Source organism: Phytophthora sojae (genome assembly GCF_000149755.1).
Source record: "Phytophthora sojae unplaced genomic scaffold PHYSOscaffold_9, whole genome shotgun sequence".
NCBI classification, from domain to species: Eukaryota; Oomycota; class Peronosporomycetes; order Peronosporales; family Peronosporaceae; genus Phytophthora; species Phytophthora sojae.
This window is the reverse complement of record NW_009258123.1, coordinates 2,114,852-2,135,401: the sequence shown is the minus strand read 5'-3', so window position 1 is coordinate 2,135,401 and position 20,550 is coordinate 2,114,852. Positions and strand designations below refer to the sequence as shown.

The 20,550-nt window shown below is 55.8% G+C and overlaps 5 protein-coding genes across 5 annotated transcripts; 4 read left to right on the top strand and 1 right to left on the bottom strand.

Annotated features, from left to right (window-relative positions):
• Positions 1-8,694: 8,694 nt before the first annotated feature.
• Positions 8,695-9,135, top strand: PHYSODRAFT_521917 (hypothetical protein; the record flags this gene model as incomplete). Its single annotated transcript, XM_009536616.1, has 1 exon — positions 8,695-9,135. The coding sequence occupies one exon, from the start codon at positions 8,695-8,697 to the stop codon at positions 9,133-9,135; it is 441 nt and encodes a 146-aa protein (XP_009534911.1).
• Positions 9,136-9,361: 226 nt separating this feature from the next.
• PHYSODRAFT_260622 (hypothetical protein) lies at positions 9,362-11,249 on the top strand (the record flags this gene model as incomplete). Its single annotated transcript, XM_009536615.1, has 6 exons — positions 9,362-9,370; positions 9,447-9,816; positions 9,889-10,376; positions 10,469-10,584; positions 10,608-11,067; positions 11,208-11,249. 6 exons carry the CDS (start codon positions 9,362-9,364, stop codon positions 11,247-11,249), a joined length of 1,485 nt encoding a protein of 494 aa, XP_009534910.1.
• PHYSODRAFT_523277 (hypothetical protein) lies at positions 11,204-12,204 on the bottom strand (the record flags this gene model as incomplete). The annotated part of the gene is made up of 2 exons (XM_009536614.1): positions 11,204-11,877; positions 11,976-12,204. The coding sequence occupies 2 exons, from the start codon at positions 12,202-12,204 to the stop codon at positions 11,204-11,206; spliced, it is 903 nt and encodes a 300-aa protein (XP_009534909.1).
• Positions 12,205-18,540: 6,336 nt separating this feature from the next.
• PHYSODRAFT_305348 (hypothetical protein) lies at positions 18,541-18,912 on the top strand (the record flags this gene model as incomplete). The annotated part of the gene is made up of 1 exon (XM_009536613.1): positions 18,541-18,912. One exon carries the CDS (start codon positions 18,541-18,543, stop codon positions 18,910-18,912), a length of 372 nt encoding a protein of 123 aa, XP_009534908.1.
• A 900-nt stretch (positions 18,913-19,812) lies between these two features.
• Positions 19,813-20,314, top strand: PHYSODRAFT_305347 (hypothetical protein; the record flags this gene model as incomplete). Its single annotated transcript, XM_009536612.1, has 2 exons — positions 19,813-20,043; positions 20,066-20,314. 2 exons carry the CDS (start codon positions 19,813-19,815, stop codon positions 20,312-20,314), a joined length of 480 nt encoding a protein of 159 aa, XP_009534907.1.
• Positions 20,315-20,550: the final 236 nt, after the last annotated feature.

The window sequence follows — 20,550 nt, the reverse complement described above, 5'->3', positions numbered from 1 at the left end:
GATGTCCTTTTTCTAGCAACTGACGCATATATCAGGCGACCCCCGACCTCTGCATATTTCATATTTAGAGACAAATTTAGAGATGCATTCTATGTCGAGTTTTATCCGTTTTTGGTAGGCACCCAGTGGGCGCCTTCCAAAACCTACATAAAAAACTTTATTCATAGGGGTAGGGCAGATTAAACTGTTGCTAAACCTTGTGATTAGACTTGAATTGTTTGATGATACCAAAAAGTGATCTCATCAATCAATTCGTTTAATCATCGTTTATCGGGGTTTATCAGCCCCTCAACTTGCAACCGCATCAAAAAGACACTTGTGTTCACTATATGATCAAAGCAAATCCCCATGTAGCAAAGATTTTTAAAAATTGGATCTTCAAGGGAAGCTGCCCACTTTCGCGCGCAGACGGTGTGTGTTTCGCGCCTCCAGTTTTCATTTGAAGATTTACCTGGTCGTGCTCAAGCCGATCAAGCTGAGGCCCACCCAGTCCGCGCACGTTGGTACGCCTCTAATATAGAAATAATGATGAGGTGCTGCTGGACTGATTTTTGCTTCGTTATGACAGCTCCAGGAGCGTTGCGAGGCTCCGACAGCGATATCACGCCCACGCAGTGGCAGTCGATCCCTGTAAGTTCGTGGCTGGCGTATCATGAGTTGCTTTGTCATTGCTGAGCTGTGCGATCTGTAGGAATACATTTGGCCGGAATCTGCCCGAAAACGCCTAGCAGCTTCGCGAGAAGCATATCGCAACTTTGTGCAAGCCCGAATCGATCGCCAGCAACATCGTACGTTTGTTCAAAACCTGGGCAGTTTTGCTCACAAGAGGACTCTTCAGACGCTTCAATCATTGAAATTTGGTCGCCGGCTCCAAGTTCCCAGTCGACCCCAAGGACTCCTCGCTTCCAGTCAACGCCTACGAGGCATCGCTCGCAGTCGGCGGCTGGTTCACCGAAGATGCCTCGGTCATGCCCAACAACGGAGGCTTCTGTAGTGGGCCTACCTTGGCTCACTACTACGGCTTACACGTATGCGCACGTGTATGAGGAAGCGTAGGTTTCTTTTACTTGAGTTAAGTATACTCGAGATCCACGAGTATACTTTAAACAAGATAAAAACTCCAAGTAGCGTGTTTTGGTAAAAGATGAGAACTGCTATTTTTGTTTTATGTTTCTGACTTCCTCTAAATGTAATATTCTAAACTAGGAATCTGCCAACGGCTGGTTGGCAGAATTCCAATGCTATACATGTCGCTCATTGGCTAAAAGATGCTGCTTTCAGCCAATAGGAATCCTGAATGTGTATGGACCACCCGTCGTGGCGGTCGTAAATGTATGTAGCCATTGGTGTACCTTACACCAAGGTCGAGGAAGTGTTCAAACCTCTATAGACATCGCATCTGTTAGAGTAACAAGTGACTGTAGCCACTTGTGCGTGTAACCCCGTTACACCATCCCCCCGTCAAGGTTAGACGTGCCGGTCCCGGCACGTCAACCACCATTGACCACTTGGTCAATACGTGACGTTGAAGAGAGCGCGCTCGTAATGGAACGAGCGCGTCGAAGCTGAAGACCGCTGGCGCAGCAGCGGAGAACCTCGCTGCTGTTGAGTAGAATGCGCGGCAACGTGCGAAGCGCGTCGCTGCCGCGGGGGCAGGTACCTATGTCTGCCCTCGAAGTGTCTTCGGGCGCTGCTGTTAACAGCAGCGCTCGCATTACGTTCCAGTATGCAGCGCATGGTGGGCTTCGTATGACCTCACCAAGTCTGGAACGTCTTGGAGCAAGACGTTCCGTGGCTCCCATGTATCTTGGTTCGGAGGAAATCCTCTCCAACGAATACGAAAACGAACTGGTTGCCTGTTCGTTCTCGGGATACTGTGATCAACAATCCGCTCAACAATCCATCGAGTTGAGCCGTGTGCATCACGAATCGGCGGCGGTGGTGGCGGAAACACGCCCCGTGTGTGGTCAACTTGGTGTTGACCCTGATCTCGCGTCTCCCCACGACCGGAACTCGGTCGTGGAGTAGTTCCAGAGCGCTGGGTTCGGCGCTCTAAAGTGTTCTCAGGTTGCGGCGGCCTCCCAGACCGCCTCGATCGTTCTGGCCGAGATGGACCATTAGCCCGACCCGCTGCTCCAGCGCGACTTCGCGCTGGAGAGGACAATGGCTTCCGCCGAGTCTTCTGCTTCGGTTCAGCCGAGCTAGGTAGCTCGTGCTGCAGGTATGGCTTCAGCCGTCCAACGTAGAACGTCGGATGGAGGCGCATACTAGACGGTATGTCCAGTGTGTAGGCGTTGCCGTGCCGTGCCAGCACAGTGAACGGTCCGATGAAGCGCGGAGCGAGCTTGCTCGCCCCGAAGTCGGAAACGGCATGTTTAGGCAGGTTTTGACTAGCTAACAAGACTAATGAACCCTTCTCGAATTCATTAGTGTTGCCCCTGCCAACATTGTCTGCGTTCAGCTTCTGTCGGTCGACAGAAGCTGCAATAGCGTCTTGGACAAACCGAATGACGGCTTGTCTGCGCTGCACGAAGTTGATTGCGTCCGAGCTGAACTCGTTCAGCTCGTTTCCAGCAGTAGGCCCGGCCTCTGCGTTCGTCTTCGTGGTGTCTGTGCCCCGCACAGACACGTTCTTCGTGCGCTTGTCGGTGTCTGTGCCCTGTACAGACGCGCGGTTCTTGGCTTTACTTCGTGTCGTTGCGGCTGACACTGTGCAAGTGTCAGCGGCATTCTGCGGCTGCTGCGTTGCAGTCGTAGATCCTCCCCCACTTAAGGAAGGAGTCACCATCCCGAGTAGACTCGGGAGGCGTGGGTGCCTGATGGCATTCACGTAGAACGGTGTAAGCCCGGTCGAGGCATGCACCGAGTTGATGATGGCGAACTCCGCCATCGGCAGACACTCGCTCCAGTGTTGGAACGAGTGAGCGTAGCTCTTAAGCACGTCTACGAGCACGCGGTTCACGCGCTCGGTCTGCCCGTCCGTCTGCGGATGGTCCGCAGTCGACATCGAAAGTTGACTCCCAAGAAGTGTAAACACTTCTTGCCAAAGGTGCGCAGTGAAGCGCGGGTCTCAATCCGATACAATGTCGATCGGCATGCCATGGTGTTTAAACACCATGTCGACGAACAGACGTGCAGTCTGCTTCGCAGTCACTTCAGCGGGTACCGCAGCAAGATGTACCATCTTGCTGAAGCGGTCAACAAAGACCACAACGCCCGTGTTCCCCTGACTGTCCGGGGGAAGACCGAACACGAAGTCCAAAGACATGGACTGCCAACACTCTCGTGGAGTTGGTAGTGACTGCAAGGGAGCCTGCGCGAAAGGCGCAGGCTTCACACGTTGACAAACCTCGCAAGCACGGACGTACTTGCGCACCCATTTGTACTGGTGGGCCCAGTAGAAGTCTCGCGTGAGAAGAAGGTATGTCTTCTCACGGCCCGGATGCCCCGCAGTCGGTGCATCGTGATACTCGTACATGATCCTGAGTCGCAGGTCATGGTCATTGGGCACAACAACGCGGTCCGCGTTGTCGTCGACTGCACTGTAGAGTAATAACCCATCGTGCACCCGGTAACGGTGTGCACGAGCACGAAGATGCTTCGGCAGCTTCTGACGAGCTTGGTCAGAAGGCGCTGAGCCGTAGGCCAGCAAGAGCTTCGCGTCCGCGTTGAGTCTTCCGGGATTATACTCAACCCGGAAGTTATACTCTGCGAAGAATGAGAGCCATCTCGCCATCCGTTGCGAGATGTGCGGCGACTTCACAGCCGTCCGCAGCGACGCGTGGTCTGTGTAGACCACGAACCGTTTGCTTCCGAGTAGATACACTCGGAACTTCGCGAGTGCGTACTTCATGGCAAGGAGCTCCTTGTCATGTACCGGGTAGTTGCGCTCAGCTGGCTTCAGCTGGCGCGATTGGTAGTAGACGACACGATCACGACCCTCGTGATCGTGCTGCATCAACGCACATCCGATTGCGAAGTCGGATGCGTCACACACAACGTAGAACGGGCGATCTTGGTCGGCCACCGCCAAGATCGGCGCCTCAGTCAAACCCAGCTTGACTGCATCGAAGGCCTGCTGACTCTCAGCAGTCCAAACCCACTCGACGTCCTTCTTCAGGAGCTGTGACAGCGGGCGTATCATGCCCGCGTAGTCCTTCACGTACTTGCACAAGTACGTGGCCAAGCCAAGGAACTGCCGCAGTTCCTTGACGTTCGACGGCGTCGGCCACTCATTGATCACTCTGACCTTCTCAGGGTCAGGGCGGACACCGTTCTTCCCAACGAGACACCCGAGCACGGGTATCTCGCTCGCCCCGAAGATGCATTTCTTCAGGTTTGCATAGAGCTTGTGCTTGCGCATGAGCGCAAGCAGCTTCCGGAGATGCACCTTGAGCATCTCAACATCGCTCACCCCGTCCGCAGCCCGGCTGTGGACGAACACATCGTCGAAGTAGCTCGGTGCGAAGTCGCGCACCGAGCGCAACAAGTGCGTCACGCACCTGTTGAAGGTCGCAGGGGCGTTCTTCAGACCCTGCGGCATCACTAGCCACTCCCATAGCATGCCGCTCGGCGTGCTCACTGCCGTGAGAGGGATATCGCTCTCACGCATGAGGATCTGATAGAGCCCATCGCGTAGATCAAGAGCACTGTAGATATTGCTCCTGGCCATCGAATCGATGATAACATCTTTTCGAGGTATCGGCGTCTGCGCCGGTATCGTCGCATCGTTCAGCTTGTTATACGCATGAACGATGCGCCAGCCGCCCTGTGGCTTCTTGACACAGAACGTCGGAGCACTGTGCGGGGATTTCGATTCCCGCACTTGTCCAGCTTTGAGACGACTTTCGAAGAAGTCGTCGATCGCTTTGACCTGCTCTCGCGGCAGTGGCCACTGCCGCGTGACACAGTACTTCGTCCCCGGCACGAGATCAATCTCGTGCTGGATTCCCTTGTCCTGCGGAAGCTCCGCAGGGATCTCTTCCGGAAGCACGTCCGCGTGCTCCCGTAGAATCTCGTAGAAGGGACTCGACCTCAGCGAGTCCCAGCTCTGCTCCTCAAAGCGCTCTTTCTTAGTCTTCGCACTGAGAGTGTCCTCACTCTCAGTGGTGGTCTCCATGAAGAACTGCCTCAGTTCTTCATTCTCGCTCTTCGTTCTCTCGGCGTCCGAGAGAATGCATATTTGCTCGATGCGTCCATCGTGCAAGTCACGCGCGAAGCGCTTCCAGCTCATGACTGGAAGCGAAGTCAACTCCGACGCTTGCGTCGGAGGGTTAGCGAGGGTCATCTCCCTGTACCGGAACCCGGCACAGGTACGCGTCAAGACGTTCAACGTCTCGACGTCCGGCTTCTCAGCCCCCGTCTGCCCGGCAGACATTCCTTGTAGCGTCTCGGCCCCAGGCCGAGACTTGCGCAGCGATCTTCGCATGCGCTGTCTTCTTGTTTTGCGGAGCCCGGCTCCGCTTGGTTCTTGACCTCGTCCAGGCCCAGCCGTGAACGGGTGTTCTTCTTTAGTACCGCCGGCGGGCTCATCCCGCGGGCGAGCGGCTTCAAGCCCGGCGTGGTCGCCCGGCGCTTCGTCGTGCAACCCGGCTGCACGACAGCATGCAAGTTTTTCCGGTGCGGGACGTTTGCAACCGTCCGCACCGCTTGCAGCGTCGACTCCCGGAGTCGACACGCCATCTTCACCTCGACGCCTGTTATTGGCGGAGCCCTCCATTACGGAGGGTGCGTCGGCTCCCCGAGCCGACGAATCAAATTCACCCAAGCCATCGACTCCCGGAGTCGACGGCGTTTCGTCACCTTGGCTCTTATTATTGGCCAAAACTGATCCAATCAGAATCGCGTCAGCCTCCACGGCTGAGGTGTGCGACTCGCCTGCGTCATCCGTACCCCTTGGGTCGGAAACTCTTCCTGATTCGCTGAGAAGCGGGTGTCGATCTCCGAGATCAACACATTTTCTCCTTTCGCCGTCGGCGGCGACGCCGACGCTTGCTGCTCTTGCGCGTGTGCTCGCGCGCGCCCAGGGCGCTCCGGGACAGCGGCATTAGCCTCTGTCTCGAGTGGGGAGTCGCGCGCACCTGTCGGTGCGTGCGTAGCGGCAACAGGGCCATCGCTCACTGTTCCGCTGTCGCGACCGAAGCGCACGAGAGTGCGCTTCTCCCAATCGATGACCGGATCATGCCGTGCAAGCCACGGCATGCCCAATACAATGTCAAACTTATCGTCCAGATCCAGGACGATAAAGATCTCGACAAACGCTTGATCTTCATACGTGAAGCGCACGCGTACCATGCGCTTCTCGGTCTTCACGACGGCACCCGTTGCCAGTCGTACTTCCAACATACTTCGAGGTATCTTTAAATCCTCGAAGTCAAGCCTTGATAGACTTCGCAGTCGAACAAAGTTCTTCGACGCGCCAGAATCTACCAAAGCACGGAGAGAGCCGCTTGCTCTCATCGAGTTCACATTCAGGATGACAAGGTCAGGCCTGTCATCTTGCTTCTTGCAGTGAGAATGAACCTCACTGGGGGCTGCCGTCCTCAGTGTCGCGTGGCCAAGGTCGATACGCGGAACTGCATTACCAGTAGGGCGCCCCGCGCCTACTGGGTTCCAGCGTTTTTTGTTTATCCACGACGATGCCCGGCATCGCCGCGTCGACCACCATCTCGGTGCACGGGTGCCGTGCACTCTCGGGCATAGTGACCGGTCCTTCCGCAACGGAAGCATCGTACATTACTTCCTTGTTGCTGTTGATAACCAACAGCCGTTGCATACGAGAGGTCCATTGGTTCCGGACCTCCCGCTATCGCGACCGGAGGCGGTTGCAGCCTCGGCGCATTCGCATGTAGTTTAGCCTGCCTCAGACTAAACTCCTCCTGCATCGCAAGAGTAATCGCAGCTTCGAGAGTACCTGGGTAGTCACGGAAGAGATAGGTCTTTACAGGCCCATCTCTCAGACCCTTCATGAACGTGACGACCTTGGTCGCCTCGTCTATCGGGTTGGTCACAATGTTCGAGACCAAGTACCGTGCTTTCTGCGCGTAAGCATGGACATCATGCTTACCCTGCTGTAGGTCGAGGAACTCTGCCCTCGACCGAAACTCATTTTGCGGGGGATCAAACGCTTGTCTGAGTTCTTCCTTGAAACCCTCATACGTGCTGAAGCACGTAGGATCAGAGAGTCGGCGTCCATACGCCCAACTTCTCGCTCGTCCGCCAAGACATGACATGGCGAACGCAACCTTGGACAACGGGTCGACGATACGTCGAGCCGCGATGGCAGTGTCGAGTTCAACAAGCCAACGGAGGAGAGGCTCGCCGTCTCTTCCGACATAGTTGCTCACGTTTAGCTTCAACGTTTGCTCGCGCGGTGTCGTCCCCGACGCCACCGTGATAGAGGAAGCAGCATCACGCTGCTCCTTCATGATGAATCCCAGAGCAACACCGTGTTGCTCCGTCGGCGATAGTGTGCGCAGCATTACAGCTACAGCCGCTTCTCCAATGACTGTTGACAGTCGTTGGAGTGCCTACCACTCTGGATCTGACAGGTGGAGGCAGTTAGCGCGTGCAACATGAGTTGCAGGCGAAGTGGAGCTTTCCATGGGCACCTCCGCGCTCATGAAAAGGTTCTCGGCTCCTCGTTCGTACAGCTCCGTACGAACGTTCAGGTAGTCGGTCGTTGGACGGACTACAAAGTGCTACCAGGTGTAGTGGGCCTACCTTGGCTCACTACTACGGCTTACACGTATGCGCACGTGTATGAGGAAGCGTAGGTTTCTTTTACTTGAGTTAAGTATACTCGAGATCCACGAGTATACTTTAAACAAGATAAAAACTCCAAGTAGCGTGTTTTGGTAAAAGATGAGAACTGCTATTTTTGTTTTATGTTTCTGACTTCCTCTAAATGTAATATTCTAAACTAGGAATCTGCCAACGGCTGGTTGGCAGAATTCCAATGCTATACATGTCGCTCATTGGCTAAAAGATGCTGCTTTCAGCCAATAGGAATCCTGAATGTGTATGGACCACCCGTCGTGGCGGTCGTAAATGTATGTAGCCATTGGTGTACCTTACACCAAGGTCGAGGAAGTGTTCAAACCTCTATAGACATCGCATCTGTTAGAGTAACAAGTGACTGTAGTCATTTGTGCGTGTAACCCCATTACAGCTTCGATGATGTCTCGGTCGCAGCACGTGGAGAAGCCTTCGGCGTCATCAAGTAACACGTCTCGTCCGAGTAACGCTGACCATTTCACGTCAGAGGTGGATATTCCGGCTTGGTTCTCCGAAGCCTTTGAATCTGATGGCTACGATTCCGAGGCGCTTGCGATAATAGCGTCGCTGCCTAAAAAACCAAGTCAATCGGCGGAAGCTATGCAGAAGGGTTCTGGAGAGAGGGCTCAAATCTCCTCTACGACGACAAGCGAGGAATGGACTCCAGAGGCGTGGCCTGCAGACGTGGAATTCCTGACGGACCAGTTCAATCCAAGACGCTGGAGGTTCCCCTTCGTCACTATCGGAGTTCGTGGCGGAGCTGGATGCGGGTGCGAAGCTCGTTCCAACGCCATAACTTGCTTAAACGCAAAGGAGAGCCACTTCTGCACCGGGAACAACTGCTCATTTGGCGGCGTTTGTGGTAACGCGCCTCGGGAGAGTTCTGCTTTGGTCATTGCGCGTAGCTCGCGATCGGGTATGCGGGGGTTGGTGGCGAAGGAGGCCATCCCTGCGGGCGAGGTTATTGGCGAGTACCTCGGCCACATCCAGTTGTTTGGCCCACCGTGCAAGAATGGACCTGTGAATGAAGGCTTACGCATGCATCTGAAGACGCGCACTACCGGAAACAAGCATGTGGGTATTGACGCCTTGGAATGCGGTGGCAAGTTGCAGCTGATGAATCATGCATGTGATCCGAGTGCGCGCTTCCACGAAGTGCAGACTGGCTCGAAGCTAAGTGTTGTCGCCGTCACGATTCGGGACGTGAAGGCAGGTGAGCAGGTGACCGTTTCATACGGGAACAAACTGTGGTTTGTATGCCGCTGCGGTTGGGAGGGTTGCCAACACCGTGCAATCAAGCATCTTCCTGACGTGAAAGTCCGACCAGGGCCTGCCCGACGTCAAAGGGTTGAGGCGTGACGCGTTACGCCTCGGATGGGCAACGTGATGTTCAAGTTGATGTGCAAACCGAAGAGCTGATTCATTCCATATATATGGGGCATAATGAAGTCGAGTCGTTTGCTTTCATAGTGGGGTCAAGTTGTTTGCATCTCCAAATTGATCTTGCTCCAAGAGCATCGTTACTGAGAGCTTCATTTTCAATCTTCCGGAATCGCGCTACTCGGACGACGGAGCTGTGGTCGCCATGGCAGCGGTACGGTTCGACGGTTGCACATTTTGAAGCTAACGAACGCCTTACGACGTTATTCATTGTTGACTTTGCCGTGCAGCGTGGACGTCGAGCTGGGTACATCAACTACTCTATCCACGAGCAGATGCTCTTGTGCACCATTGTGGACAGAGTCCTGCCTCTCGGGCGCAACATGTGGGAACAAGTCGCTGTTCAATACAACGCGAGTCGAAACCGAAACGCGCCAGAGCGCGACTTCGAATCCCTGCGCCGCAAGTTCAGGAAAATGTACGCCAAGCCCAAGCCGACGGGGCGAAATGGCGAGATACCCGCTCGCCTCAGGCCTATCGCGTATGCTCAAGAAATCCAATATCGGATCGAATCTTCGGGGGGCGTTCACACCTCACACGGCGGTCTGGATGAGGGGGAAGATGATGATCACCTGCTCCAACTGGTGGACCAGGTTACCGGTGAGTCTGTCTTAGCATGAAGCGCTACATCTCCTCGTTGTGCTTTGCTAACTGCTAATGCTGCTGCTGCAGGTGGGCAAGTCACTGATGCCGAGACGGACGGAGAAGTTGGTGAGGACGACGACCGTGAGGAGGCCGACCAAAATGACGCAGCGGTAGATCAAGCATTCGGCAGGGAGCGCGGTGACGGGCGTGCTCCATCTGGGGAGAGTCAAGTGTGGACGAATCGCAACGGAGACGATGAAATCAACCAATACGCCCAGCGAACTCCGCCCCCATCGCCTCCTGTTGTTGCACAAGGCACGATTATGACCAGCAATGGCCCTATCGACGCGGCTTTTGGAGAAATCTCGACTTCCCCTCCCCCTCTTTCGTCTGGTGAGGACGCTAATGCAGATACCCCAGCCGTTAGCGCCAATATCGACCCGCAAGACAACCGAACCCGATCATCTCGCGAGGCTGCGGGAGCTAGTGGCGATGTGGCGTTGGTTGCTGAGGAAGAAGCCACCCCCGACACCCAACGTACCCCCCAAGTCGCACAACGACGTGCTAGCGCCCGCGTCAGTCCAGGTGTCTCGAGACGCCCGTCAACCAGGGTGGGCACTGACAAGTATATCGGCGGTCTCTGGCAGTAAAACACCAGCAACACCAGCTTCATCCCGAGGTCGCCCACGAGGTAGTCGACGCCAACCGCTGGACACCGTCGCTTCCCCAGACGGCCCCGTTCTACTTCGAGACCCTGGACGTGCCCAAGATGATACGCGTGAGGTGGCAGAAAACCCAAACCTTAGTATCACCAGTAAGCGCCTGGGCGGACGCGACATGCGCGTGCTGCGTGACAACTTCAACACCATGACTCAGGGCCTCATGACTTCAGACGGGGGGCCCTCTTCTTCGGAGAGCAACAAAACCGACGGGTCCACCAGCAACGCTTCCTACGCTGGGAACAAGCGAATCAGTTCCAAAAAGCGGCTCGACCAAATGCAGCAGGAAATTGACTACCTGGAGAAGAAGCGGTCGGCGTCAGGAGCGGAGATGACGCAGATGCTTGTCTTTTTCCAGCAAGACAGCGAGCGAAAGACTGAAGCTGCAGAGACTCGCAGGCGCGCAGAGCGCGAGGAGCGTTTGGCAGCTGAAAAGGCCGAGCGAGATGAACGCGAACAAGTGCGTCGAGCGGATGCTGAAGCAGCCGAGAAGAGACGCCGAATCGAGCGCGAAGAGCATGAACGTATTCGGCGTGCTGATGCTGCTGTAAGTCGAAGCTCGACGCCAGGAGGAACTGCGAGAAGCTCGAGAGGCCCGAGAGGAGCTACGACGCATCGAAGCAGTTCGAGATGCCAGGTTCGAACAAGAACGGGAGGAGAACAGACGTCGCTACGAAGAACGTCTAGCTCACGATCGTGAGGAAGCTCGACAGCGCCACGACCAAATGATGCTGTTCCTGGCGAAGATGGGGGGAAGTAAGAGCGGCTTGGGGTGCATTACTTGTAGCAGATCGATTGAAGCGTAACAAACAATACATTGATGCATTATCTTCTCTCCAGTGCGCAAACGAAGTTCGAATCTGGCTTATCTCAAGAGTTCGCACCCTGTAGTTCGACAGGCGAAACAAATTGTCGAGCCTCTGCTTACGCTTGCCTACATCGTAAGGTAGCGGGTGCAACAAGCGATGGTATACTTTCTCGATAGATCCCATGCCCCACTCAGCAGCTTGGCGCACTGAGGTGATAGCAGCAGACATGCGTTGTGCTGCAGGACGCACGGACGGAACAAGCCTCCCCAAATCTCCCTCTTTCAGCGGCGCTAAGATTCTCCCAATCATGTCGTCGCCACACGGGAAAGCGCTGTCCGAGACGACACCATAACGAGGGTCGGGGTTCAACTCGGCATCCAGGAGTTTCTGGCGAAACTGGAGGCTGGTGTCAGAGTCGTTCCAACTCCCTGGGCAGTTATGTTTGCACCACACGATCAAGCCGTCCGCCCCGAAGCACAGCGTGCCCGTCACGAAAACCGCACGCAGCCAACCGTTGTAATGCGCATTTTGAATGTCTGGGTGGGGGGCTCAAGAACCTAGCACCATAACCACAATTCAGAGCATCCTATCTCGCGTTAGTTACTGGCCGATTCATACTCGCTCTCAAACAAGAAAAACCAAATACGTACACGATAATTCTTCCCATCGAGAAAGCCCCACGTAAACGACATCAGGGGTTCCCGAGCTGCAGTAAGTCGAGCTAATGCCTTCTGGCGGGCCAAAGTAGGCCACACGATTCTTGCTGGGGAAAACCCTGCTAGAGCCCGCCCCATAGCATCCTCAGCGGCATTCAGAACACGACTGAGAGTAGCATGAGGGACTCCGAAGTACCCGCACAGCGTTTTGTACGCCATCGAGTCCACGTAGAAGGCCATTAAGACACCCAGCACCTGGTGGTTGTTCTGAAGCTTTTTTGGCCTCCCTCCTTTGGGGTTGTATCCCGGGATATCGTAGAACATGCTGAATCGCTCTAGCAGGCGCATGAACGAACGCCTACGACACATAGCAACCAATACAAAAGGTTAGGCCTAGAGCGCTAAATACGAGCACAAGATAGCGTACCGGCAGAGGCTGGTTGTGATGGGGCACACAGCACTTCTTAACAGAGGAAGCAGGACTATACAAACGCCAAGTGAACAGCCGTTCACGTGTCCCTGGTCTGAAGGGGACGACTTGACTTGAAAAGCGGTAGACCTAAGACTGAATGTATTTATAGGATTTGGCCTGCATACACATCCTAAGTTCCCTATAGTTTGTGTCATACAAAATGCATCTGTTGGCTCTGAGGCCACTTGGGTCACTATCCAGGGGAGTGACCGATGTAGCCATCCCGGAATAGTGACAGGGTCACTATTCCATGTAACCCCGTTACATCCTCCCCCACTTAGATTCGATCTTATCGACCAATCAGAGCGAGGTTACGCCGGCGACTCACATTTCACTCGTAAAGTCAAAATCCATCGACAACGGCGCGAGCTCTGGCGCCTCGGCTCCCGGGCCTCACAGAGCAGCTGGCGCATCGCCGAGCAAGCCGCAGGGTCTCCACGTCGACCGGAAGCATGCCTTCAAAGCGCAGTGCGCGCAGTGCGAAAGCACCTCCGAAACAGCGGGCCGTAGGGCCGAAGACCAGGGCGGCCAAGGCCAAGGACGAGTCGTCCGCGCTGATGGAGGCCACGAAGGCGGCCGAGGAGGTGGCGCGCTCTCGTAGCAGCATGCCGGAGAGTGGTCGTCAGGCCTGGGCTCGAAGCAAGTCTCCTGACGCCGCGCGAGGCAAGGAGGAGAGTCCTCGGGGCCATAAAAGCCCGGCTCGCGACTGGGAAGCCGCCGTCTTTGACTGCACGATGGTCCAGTACTCCGGTGAGAGTTCACCCGACGACGAGAACGTCTCGGAGGGCAGCACGCACGCTGCCGAGGGCACGGAGCTGGCGGCAGGCGACATGACCAACGCCTCGGCCGACGCAAAGGCTTCGTCAGAGAAGGAGGCGGAGGACGCCGAGTCCGGCTCAGGCGACAGCAAGCAGTCGCACGACGAAGTCGCCATGGCCGACGCTGGGGTCGTGGCCCAGAAGTCGCCGAGCGACGCGGGCTCCAAGCCCAAGGAGGTGCTGGCATCCAAGCATCTGACGCTGGCACAAGGTCGTGAGCGTGCCCAAGCGTCGAAAGCGGCTGCCGCTGCGAAGGCCGCCGAGGCCAAGGCGAAGAAGCGTTCAGCTTCCAGGTCGCCTCGCGGCTCCAGCTCCAAGCTGTTCATCGACTCGGAGTCTGAGGACGATGAGGGTGCCGTTCACGAGCCCAAGGAGCTCTCCAACAACCTCGACGAGCAGCAGCAGCAATACCACGCTGATAGCTCGGGTGCGTATGCCAGGCAGCCGACTGCCACGACTGCCATCGAGTCTTCTTCAGGCGGGGATGCCACGTACCCGCAGGGCTACTTCCCGCCCGAGCCTGGCACTGGTGCGCCAGCGCTGTTGGTGAAGCTCTCGGCTCCTCGTGGCCATATCGGCGGGTACACCTCGAGGGGTTCCTATGAGCGTGCTCTTGTTGAGAAAGAGCCCCTCTTTCTTGGCGACGTTGAAGTCGCCCGGTGTGTGCTACTAGCACCACACAAGCTCACACTGAAGGAGTTCACCACGCTTCGCAAGAAGCTGGAGGACAAGGGTGGACTCCATCCTGTGTGGGGTTTCCACTGGGTCAAGCCGAATGTCAACATGACCTGGAGCGAGGTGGAAGACCTCTTCTGGCGCTACGTCCAGCGCAAAGGGTATTCCGACCAAGAGTTCAACGAACTCCGTGAGGATTGCGCACTGTCCGCAATCCTGGACGTGCGCGAGCTCCGCATCGAGTTCGCTCAACTCGTGAGCAAGCGCAAGCTCCACTCGAAGATGGATGAGCTGAAGCAAGAGGCGAGAGCTAAAGCTCGTGAAGAGCGTGGGCGTGGTGCGACTACGTCTGCTACCGTGCCCCGGGTACCGGCCAAGAAGCCAAGGGCTACTTACGAAGCTGCCGCTGCTTCTCGTCCCATAAAGCAACAGCCTTCGGGCAGTCTGCCTGGAGCTGCTCAACGGGCTCCCACGAGTTATCCGACTCAGGGAAACCCCTCCACTTCACGAGCAGCTGGCGCTTGCCATGGAGCCGCCGCTCCCGGACGACCCGTTCCACGTGGTAGTGGATCTGCCCATTACGATCAAGGAGGGCCGGCGGTGGCCTCGCACGGCCATGGCTACGAGCCTGAGGCGACGCAGCCGTATGCTGGGGCCCCGAGTCAGGTGGAGGCCCTGCAGCAAGAGGAGATTCGTCTTCTCCGGGACCGTGTGTACGTCCTCGAGATCGCGCTTGGCGTCGGTCTTGGTGGCGAGGCTGCCGCTCGTGCTGGTCAGCCTGGTGCCGTGGAGCGGCTCCGTGAGGATGTTGCCTCGCTCTATCAAGAAACTCGCAGTCTCCATGGCCGTGTGGATCGTCGAGCCGACCTGTCGTCTTACGACTCGCTGCGAAACCAGCTCGCTGGCCTTCGAGCCGAACTTCATGGCCACGCGCCGTATCCGGAGCAGCAGCAGTCCCACTCGTATCAGGCCCAGTTTGGCCAGGGCTCGTACGGGGCCCCTGCGTATGCTGCTCCGATGCACGCCGCGCCGTCTTACGACCAGCGCGCGTATCAGGCGCCTTACCGCGACCCGACGCCGCGCTTCGAGGAGCTGCGCTCTTGTCCACCGGGCCACCCACCGCTTCCTTCGGGGCAGCCAGAGCCAGAGGGTCATGATACCTCTTAAGACGACCCACGTAAAACGTCGGGTGAGTCGTCATCGACTTGGGCAAGTCTATGGTGTACGCCGCGCCATGCCAGCTGAGGACCGTGAAGGGTCCAATGAAGCGGTGCTTCAGCTTGTTGCTCTCGACCGAGCTAACAGTGTTTAGCGGTAGGTTTCTAGTATCTAGGAGAACTAAATCCCCAACCTTAAACACGTTCATGGTTCCTCTTCCATTTCGGTCAGAGTACTCCTTCTGTTTATCTTGGGCTTGCGCCATGGTGTCTCGCACCCTGCTGATTATGTTCAGCCTGTCTTCGGCAAACGAGGACAGTTGCTTCAGCAAGGTGGCTGGACTCACGTCCGAGACTTGGGAGGAAAAGGTTTTCCGAGCCTCTCTCCCACCTAGGACCGAAGCCCCGGTACTGCCTCGTAATGTGAGCGGCACCTGAGGGTGGCGCAACCCGTTCAGGTAAATGGGCGTAAAGCCCGTCGATGCATGTACCGCATTGTTGAGTGCGAACTCAACCATGGGCAAGCGATCAGCCCAAGAGCGGAGCATCTCCGCGCAGATACTGCGGAGCGTGTCTTCGAGCACGCGATTGACGCGCTCCGTCTGGCCATCCGTCTGCGGGTGGTCCGCCGTCGACATCGACAGTCGTGTGCCGAGAAGGCGAAACAGCGTCTGTCAGAACGTAGCGGTGAACCGCGGGTCTCGATCAGAGACAATGGTCTCGGGCAGACCGTGGTGTCGGAAGGCACAGTCCACGAACAGGCGAGCGACCTCGTCGCCAGTGACGGTGTCACGAACTGGAGCAAAGTGGACCATCTTGCTCAGACGGCACACGAAGGCAACAACACCAGTGTTGCCACGGTCATCAGCCGGAAGTCCGAAGACAAAGTCGAGACTCATCGACTTCCAGCAGTCCGCTGGGACCGGCAGGCTCTGCAATGGTGCCGAGGCGTGACCGGCAGGCTTCACGCGCTGGCACGTCTCGCACGTACGGACGTAGGTGGCGACCCACTTGTACATGTGACGCCACCAAAACATCTGCGAGACAGACGCGTACGTCTTCTCACGGCCGAGATGGCCACTGGATGGAGCGTCGTGCGCCTCCATCAGGATGTCGTACTTGAGATCCTCGTCGTTGGGCACGACAATACGGGGAGGATCCTCGGGCTCGACCCTATAGTGGAGCAAACCGTCAGCCCACTCATAGCGGTGCAGCTTTGCACGTTGTCGGGGCGTGAGCCACTCGGCCTTGGCTTCCAAGCCAGCGGCCAAGAACCGCACAAGAGGTCCGAGACTGGCATCGTCTCGGTACCCCAGCCTGATGCGATCATACAGATCCGTCGTGACCCGACTAATATGAGCAAGCTCGTAGTCGGGTCGGCGCGACAGCGCGTCGGCAAGCACGTTCAACTTGCCCGGCTTGTACTCGACACGGAAGTTGTATTCCGCGAAGAATGACAGCCAACGCGCCATCCGCTGTGAGAGATGCGGCGTGTTGACGGCAGTCCGCAAGGACGCGTGGTCTGTATAAACGACAAAGGGCGTCGAGTCCAGCAGGTGCACTCGGAACTTGACAAGAGCGTACTTCATGGCAAGTAGCTCCTTGTCGTGGACTGGATAGTTCCGTTCGGCTGCCTTGAGCTGCCTGGACTGGAACGAGATGACCCGTTCGCGGCCTTCATCGTCGACCTGCAATAGCGCACAGCCAATTGCGTAGTCAGACGCATCACAGCTTACGCTGAAAGGCTTCGTCTCGTCCGGCAATGCCAGGACTCGCGCGCGCTGTAAGCTCGCTTTGATGTCGTTAAAAGCATCTTGATGGCGACGCTCCCAGCGCCAGTCGACATCCTTCTTCAGGAGATCCGACAAGGGCCGTGCCAGATCGGCGTAGCCTGCACTATACTTGTGCAGGTAGTTGGCGAGGCCCAACCACTTTCGTAGGTCCTTCTGCGACCGAGGTGGCGGCCAAGCCGCGATGGTTTTCACCTTCTCCGGGTCCGCCCGGACCCCGGCGCTGCTGACGAAGCAGCCCAGGACCTTGATCTCCTCAGCTGCGAACACACACTTGTCGATGTTGGCGTACAGCTTGTTCGCCCGCATGACTTCGAACACACGTCGAAGGTGCTGGAGATGCACCTCCATGGCCGTCTGGCCTGCCTCGGTACGGCTGTGGACGAAGATGTCGTCAAAGTACGTCTGTGTGAACGCACGCAAAGGTCGGAACAGTTGTGTGACCAAGCGATTGAACGTTGCCGGGGCGTTAGAAAGCCCCTGAGGCATGACCAGCCACTCCCAGAGCATATCGCTCGGCGTGCTCACAGCCGTGAGTGGGATGTCGCTCTCGCGCATCAGGATCTGGTAGTATCCGTCCACCAGGTCCAGCGCGCTATACAGCGTGCAGCCGGCCATGTTGTTGAGCAACACGTCCTTGCGCGGGATCGGTGTCTGCGCAGGCACTGTCGCGCTGTTCAGCTTGTTATAAGCATGAACCAGACGCCACTTTCCGTTCGGTTTGCGAACACAGAAGGTAGGCGTCGAGTGCGGGGACTTCGACTCCCGCACCATGCCTGTCTTTGCCTTGGCAGCAAAGAAGGCATCAATGACTTCACACTGCTCCCGGGGAAGAGGCCATTGCCTCGTGACACAGTACTTCGTGCCCGGCACGAGATCGATCTCGTGCCTGATTCCCCTGTCCGGAGGGAGATTGGACGGTGGATCCTTGGACACCACGTCCTCAAACTCCTTCACCAAGGGGTACACCGGGTCCCGGGGGTTCTTAAGAATCTCAGAGCCCATGCGCGACGCGCGCTGTCTCTGGAACTCCTCCAGGACTGCCTGGTCCATGACCGAGGACGAGTTCAACTCGGCCGACGTGGACTCCGGTCGGAGGAGAACCAACTCTGCGATCTCCCCGGCCTTTAGCTCGGCCAAGAAGTCCTCCATGGCGAGCTCCTCAAGGTTCAGCAACTCTGAAACCTCGGGCAGAGCTGTAAGCTCGACAGCTCCTGTCTTGACCCGACGACCGGTCACGCCGTCGAAGATGTGATAACACTCTTCGGCGGCTGGAGCCTTGGCTGGAGGCTCGGAGTCGCGGGCGACTGGCGTCGTCGGCCACACGACTAGGCCCGGCTTACGACGTGACCCCTTCGTCTCGTGGCGCCGCCTTGACGGCACCACCGATCTTCTCGATCTTGTGCGGAACTACGTTACCCGCCTTGTCCTTGAGCGGAACTTGGTTACCCGCCTTGTTCTTGAGCGGCCCCAGATATCCCCAGACCCAGACACCGACGGAGAAACCAGAAGGCAATCTTCATGGGTCCTTGCGAGGTGGTACTTGGCTGTTGCTTATGTGTTGAGAAAATTGGAAACTGATCGGCGCGATTCGCAGGTAAATAGGACCGAACGGATTTGACATTCGGAGGGTCTCCTCATGAATGACGACCGAGCAGATGCTGCCAACAAGCCTCACTGGTCGGAAAGCACACCGTATTTCAAACCCTTTCTCCTCACGATTCGTTTTTGTGGCACTTCCTGTTGCCGAGGCATTAACCCCCAGGGCGATTTTTATTGTTATTTTTTTACTGTTAACGCCAGCGACTCGAGTGAGCACTGCATCTACTCCTGAACCTGGCACTGCAATGCTGCGCATGCAGTGGTCGGTGGCTGTGGCTGACTACCCCCAGTCCGATCCTTACGCGAATAGGATGCTACGAGCTGATGGTCTGGAAGTACGTTACGAAGAGCGGGCTGGTGAACTCAAGAGTGTCCAATCTCAACATGAAATTGTGGTCAATCTTCTGCCTTGAAGAATCTGATCAAGTATATCTCCCGCACTTTGAAAGCTTGAAATTGATTTTGTGAAGCCGGAGAAGGTCTCATAAAAGGTTTGCAATTATGAAGCCGTCCGCGACTGACAAGGTGGCTGTGACCGACGAGAAACTAAAAACCGGTATGTCATGAGTAAATGAATGCCTCAGTTCCACGTTAAGCCCGTCTGAGGTTGAAAGATAAACTTGAGAGAAGGACATGGCCGTGAAAAATACCTCTTGCCTACTGAACTGGATGTGGAAGAGGAGAACAAAATGCGCCACAATGAGGGACGGGTGGATCGGAACTCGGCAAGACAAGTCGAAACAACCAATAGTCGAATGCTTCTGGCGTATGCCTCCGTGGGCCAGAATTCTTTGTCGACGCTAGAATTATCTCGACCGAGTCGTAAAATCGATCACGAAATTTGGAGTGGGCGAACCTCCGCTAACTACTTTCACTTTTTTCTTTTTAATTATTCTACATGTACAGTACTAGTGATGGCACATATGCTAGATATATAATTCCAGTTGAATTCGAGGCTGTGGAAGTGCCTACCAAAGAAGCAAACACGTGTACATCTCTCTTTCCAGGGCCACGCAAGATCGTTATCATTTTAATTTTAAATTTCAGTTCCTGATTCAGACGTACCGCAAGATCTCGGTGCTGGAGATGAAGATGTTCAAGAAGCTCAAGAAGACGAGCTGCATCAATGGTACCAAAGAAATTTACGGCAATCTAAAATTCCCTCGGGCTGAAGGCCTCAGCCTGAGGCTCAGAGTAACATATCCAATGCTGCCCATCAGCTAAATTGACGAGACAACTCAAAGCAAAGTAACAATCCGTCTTTTGCACCCCAAGTACATGTTGTCTCACTGTAGTCGGCCAAGAGCGACACGATGCTTCCTCACGATATCATCACTCTACTGGCTTCTGCTGTTCTCATCTCAATTGCCGGTGGCACGCCAACGACTACCGCGAAAATGGTCTCGCTCAAACATCCAGCTATTGATGTGGCTCGCTCGTTCGCTGCTGCTGAGCACAACGCCCCTGCCGAAAGAACAGTGCGAGTTGACAACCCGGAGGGCAAAGACGAAGAGAGAGATGTCACTAACAAAGTCGCGGAACTGGTCAAGTTGAAAGCTTTTTCAGGGCTTGGCAGGACTTCGTGGTTGTGCTCAACAGAAAACCAGACGTCAAAACAACGGAGATCAAGGTGTTGACGAATATTTACGGCGAGCGAGACCTGGCAAAGTTGCTCAACAACTCATATGGAACGAGAGCTCAAAAGACATGGCGCGCACGTTGCAGTTCGCGCAGTTTGAAAAGTGGAATTCGATGGGCATCAAACCAGAGAGCGTTCATCGGACTGGCAGCGCGGACTCCAACTTCCTGGGTTAATAACTCCATTGTGGGCAACTACAGATACTGGCTCCATTTTGACGCCAAAAATGTCCCGAAAACGCATTTTGTGTACATGTATGTTGTATGCAAACTAGCAGCCCCCAAGCGAACAGTAGCGAGGTTTTTTCTCGTAGCATTTTCGTAACCATACCCGGCCATAATTGTGTACTAACTTCCTTTTTCTTAGCATTTTGCTCAAGGGGGCATTCAAATTTTGAAAATTCTTGTTTTCC